The sequence below is a fragment of the Notothenia coriiceps genome, unplaced genomic scaffold (genome assembly GCF_000735185.1).
Source record: "Notothenia coriiceps isolate Sejong01 unplaced genomic scaffold, NC01 NC01_scaffold00037196, whole genome shotgun sequence".
In the NCBI taxonomy this organism is placed as follows: Eukaryota; Metazoa; Chordata; class Actinopteri; order Perciformes; family Nototheniidae; genus Notothenia; species Notothenia coriiceps.
Window position 1 is genome coordinate 109,788 of NW_011369897.1, and position 4,784 is coordinate 114,571.

Here is a 4,784-nt window from a genome sequence, read left to right on the forward strand (position 1 = left end):
CATTTAAATTACTTTGGGTCGACGTTACCTAGTACCTAGTGTGGTCCCCCTCGGCACTTTTCGACGGTGTGACCTTGAGTACACTTTTATTTGGTCGACTATCTAGATGTCCATAGACTATTCAGGCCCTATAAACAATTATAGGTATTACAGTGCCTATCCTTATAGATATAGACACGTTTTATTTATCTGACATTGTGAAATGTTTTGTAGTGGTACAAAAATATATGTTTTATTACACAAATTTAGTGTACCATCAATGTCTCAGCGTACGATATTAGTTTCGAGGTGACCTGTGCTCCTAGGTACTAATTCGTAATGTCGCACCAAATAAAAGTATACACCGACGTGGTGACATGGACGATAGGTACTCTCGTCTATCACTCTGTACTCCCTCCTTGTAAAGGAATATAGGTCTGTCGCTGGTGGGGTCGAGTGTTATCGCGCGGCGGAATGCGATATCGCGCAGGACATTACTACACCTTCGTCAATAGACGTATTCGTACGTCTGGGTATACGTGTGAAATTGAATTGTGAATACTTTTGTTACATGCGTCGTGTGAAATCTTTTTTCGCTAAGTATGTAGTTTTCGATTGTACCTAGACGAGTTCTCACTGTCACGATTGAAATATTCGTGCTTACAGAAATCACAGGTTAGGGTCGACACACAACAGTAAAACACAGGGACAAATTCAACACAAAACTCCAAATAACGTCGAAAACACAAACGTCAGTAAACCAAAAACGTCTGAAAGTCAATTGGTCACGCGTCAAAACAGTTCAACCACTTCTTCAAAGAAGTAAAACGACACAAAACCCGACAAAAACACGAAAAAGGGACAGGTAATAGCATTATTGTTCCAGTGATCATATAGCTAAATCTTTACGAGTCACATCCATTGTGATGCATTACTTCTTTGTTAGGGAAATCCCCTAACAACCAGAACTTTTCATCCAAAGCCACATCGTACAACACACAACTCTATTCAAACCGAGTATCGCTTATTGGTAACGTCGTTCTACCAGTAAAAACATCCTCACAAGTTACATATCTAAGTGCCGTCAACAGTTTTCATGACAAAAGCATAATCAACGAGATCGAAACCTATGATAGATCTAACGATGGAAAACTTACACTATTCTGCTCACGGTTGCGTACAAAGTCCTGCGGGGGGGGGGTTTCCTTTTCAGCAGGGGCCCACCCCGTGCATATCACGGACCCGCAAGGGAAGGCGTCTGAAATGAAGTGCTACATCTGTAAGGAGCAGTGCCTTTAAAAACTTGAAAACACATGTGCAGCATTTACTAAAAGCGCTGCATAAACTAAATGGATCTGCTCAAAGAGTGACAGTTGGCTAACTTTATAATCCACGAATGTCTTTAAGTGCTCCAATCCCAGCTGTGTGTGTCACTTTTTAGTGTCCCTGTTTAAGTTGTGTTTTGAGGTTATTGCAGCTTTTTGTGTTTGCAGCATTTTGTTTTTGCAGCACTTTCAGTAAACAGTGCGCATGTTTTGTCAAGTTGGTGAAGAAGTTTCTTCATTTGCTTGTGTTTTGGGCTGTTTTTGTGCTTTTTCACCTGTCATCTACGTAATAAAAGGTACTAGTTATCATTATAGAAATGCTCAGTGTAGTAACCTACAGTATGAAGAAAACAATCCCCTTTAGGGGAATTTGGTCTTGAAAAGTATATACCGTACATTTGATGTTTGAGAAGTTGTGACATACATAAAACCATGCCAAAATGTCCATATTTTGTAAGTGGTTACCATATAGAGATTCACCCCATCTCAAAAGGTAATTGTTTTCTATTATTGTTACTTTTATATCTATGATTGCTACCTTTTGAAGTGAACGAAAGTTTTCAAAAAATGCCCGTGCCAGAGCTTACAACAATTGAGTTGAGCATTGGAAAGTGTTGCTAGAGGAAACATTCGGCCATCGCTTCATCGAGTGAAAGTAAGGGAGGTTGACAAAAAAAAACGTAGGGGCGTTTGAAAACCTTACTGTTACCCGAAAAGGAAAATCCATCAGTAAAACATAATTTGAACATGTTGCTTCTAATTTTACTTTTTGTTCACCATTCACCCTTCCCTTCCTGTTTCATTCTTCTTTGTTTTCCTTCAGGGGCGGCCGAGAAGAGCTCCAAAACCGGGGCGGAGGACCGGACGCAGCACATCATCATGGCCATGAAGGACAGGATGAAGATCCGCGAGAGGAACAAACCGGAGATCTTCGATGAAATCCGAAGCGTGTTCAATATCTCCAAAACGATCCACGTCCAGCACATGAAGAGCATCAAGCAGAGCGTCCTGGACGGCACCTCCAAGTGGTCGGCCAAGATCATCATCAACAGTATGTCCAATGGAATTTTAACTTTGAAATGTAAAAATAAATGTGAATAATTACCTAGATACATTAGTTGGGACTATTAACAGTCACTATATTTTTAGTTTTAGAGGACAGAAAGCACTGCAGCATCACCATAACGTCCTTTTCTCTCTTTTCTCTTATGGCTATTGAAAGACACAACACAAAAAAGCATAAAAAGTACTTTCAGGAAAAAAATCTAAGAAAGGTTGAACCTTCACACTTGCATAAAAAATAAACCTCTTAAATGACGCCTTAAAGTAATGCAGATAATATCATCAAACAAATGCAAAAACACCACATTTATAAGCACTGACTGGCAAACATGACCTACAGTTAGACTAGAGAAGCTTTTCCAACCTGTCGTTGCTTTTACTTCATCTTTCTTCATCACAGCTACTGTAATGCACCTGCTGGATTTTGACAGGCCCGTAGCAACTGCACACTGTCTAAGTGTGTCCACAATTGTGCTGTGTGTAGACCGTATCACAATCATATCTATATGTGAAGTCGATCTGCAGACTGAACTCAAGGTGACATAGCCTTTTATACTCAGCTGTACCTGATGAAATAATAATCTTTTTTTGTATAAAGTATTATGTCCATTCAAAATAGCTCATTAAGTTTTTGCTAAATGCTACAAAACATATTCATTCATAAATGGTTCAAAGGAATGCTTTACAACCATAAGTGAACTGATATTTAATGTGAAGTTAAAAGAGATAAACATTAAATAAGCAGGCTTCGAAACACATTTTTTGGAACATTTTGAACTGTATTGCTGTGGTAGAATGTTAGAAAAGGTGTAGCTAGAAAGCGAAAAGAAGTTAAAGCCGTGGTGCCCTCAAGAAACCAGCACAGTTCAAATCAAATTCTGTAAAAACCTGCATCGGTGAGAATGTGGAGGAGACTTTTAGCTTTCCCCAACATCAATCCCTAAAAAAAGAAACCATCCCACATTCCTGGAAGTTTTTCCTTTCATTTGACAGTCTGAACTTTAAATAAACTTCAACTGCTTATCCACGCTTTACTCATTTGAAAAGGAAACGGGTCACTGCTGTTACCAAAGCAACCACACTCATCACCTCATATAGTGGCAGCAGTGTCGCCATGACAGCCATTACACCTTGTCTCCCCTGATCACCACACATAATCTCCATTAAATAGTAGATACAAGGACAGGCACTCAGAAGGCACTTTGTTTCAAACTCCTTCATGGAAATGGAAATGGTTAAAGGCGACCTTTTATGCTTTTATCTGGGTTTCCCTTTCCTGTAGTGTGTTATGTAGGTTTTTGTGCAGGTATATGGTCCGCGAAGGCTAAAATCCCTCCAACACACTGAATGGTTAGCTGGCCGGCTCTGTTGTGATTGGACTCCTTTGTTTACTTCTGATACATAATGATATCACTACTTTACGTTACAATCACGCTTCTTTTGGCTAGCGCTTCAACACATTGTACGTGATAGTCTAAAGGGCGGGACATCTCCAAGAAGTTGACCAATCACAACAGAGCTGGCCAGCTAACCAATCAGAGCAGACTGGGCTCTGGTTTCAGACAGAGAAAAATAAAGACCAGGGGCCGTATTCACAAAGGATTTTAGGGCTAAAAGTAGCTCCTAACTGGCGATTTAGGAGAAACTCCTAAGCATAATGGGCGTGTCAGTCTTACATTTAGGACTCCTAATTTTATTCACTAAGAGCAATTCACAAAGTATTTTAGGCCTAAAAGTAGCACATAAGTCTGGGAGAGCTTAAAAGTCCTCGAGAGGACTCCTAACTCAGTAAGACCTATTCACAAAGAATCTGAAAATGGCTGAGAGACGAAATGTTTTGGAGACAATGGAAGACTGTGAATTGATCAAGAGATATAGGCTAAATCGTGAGGGTATCAAACTTGTTGTGGAATTAGTGCGGGATGCAATAACATCCCCGACTAACAGGAATAACCCGATTAGTCCGGAAATAAAAATGTTTGGCAACACTACGATATTTAGCAACAGGGAAAATGCAACTTTGCAATGCCGACGATTTAGGAATATCGCAACCATCAGTCAGCTGTGCCATAAACCAAACCATCAACGCGCTCTCTAGACCACATATCATCCAACAGTTTATCCGGTTTCCTTTGGACAATCAACAACTACACAGGATCAAAGCCAACTTCATGGCAATGCAGGTATGCCCGGTGTGGTCGGTGCTATTGACGGGACGCACATAAAAATAATTGCGCCATCAAAAGATGAGGACGTGTTCGTCAATAGAAAGAGAGTACATTCCATCAACACGCAGATTGTTTTCATTCATCATGATAGGGGGACTTGAACGGCGGTATGGGCTGTTATTGAAAGTGTTTAAGTGCTGGAAATATGCTCATTGGATAATAGTTTGCAGGGTGCTTTTAATTGCCTCCG

At 40.2% G+C, this 4,784-nt stretch overlaps 1 protein-coding gene across 1 annotated transcript in view; it reads left to right on the forward strand.

Annotated features, from left to right (window-relative positions):
• LOC104964358 (protein unc-13 homolog B-like) overlaps positions 1–2,355 on the forward strand; it is a gene marked incomplete at both ends in the record, with an annotated part of 101,562 nt that extends 99,207 nt beyond the window's left edge. The window contains one exon of the mRNA XM_010793110.1: positions 2,128–2,355. Within this exon, the coding sequence (XP_010791412.1) occupies positions 2,128–2,355 (228 nt within the window). The remainder of the gene's footprint in view (positions 1–2,127) is intronic.
• Positions 2,356–4,784: the final 2,429 nt, after the last annotated feature.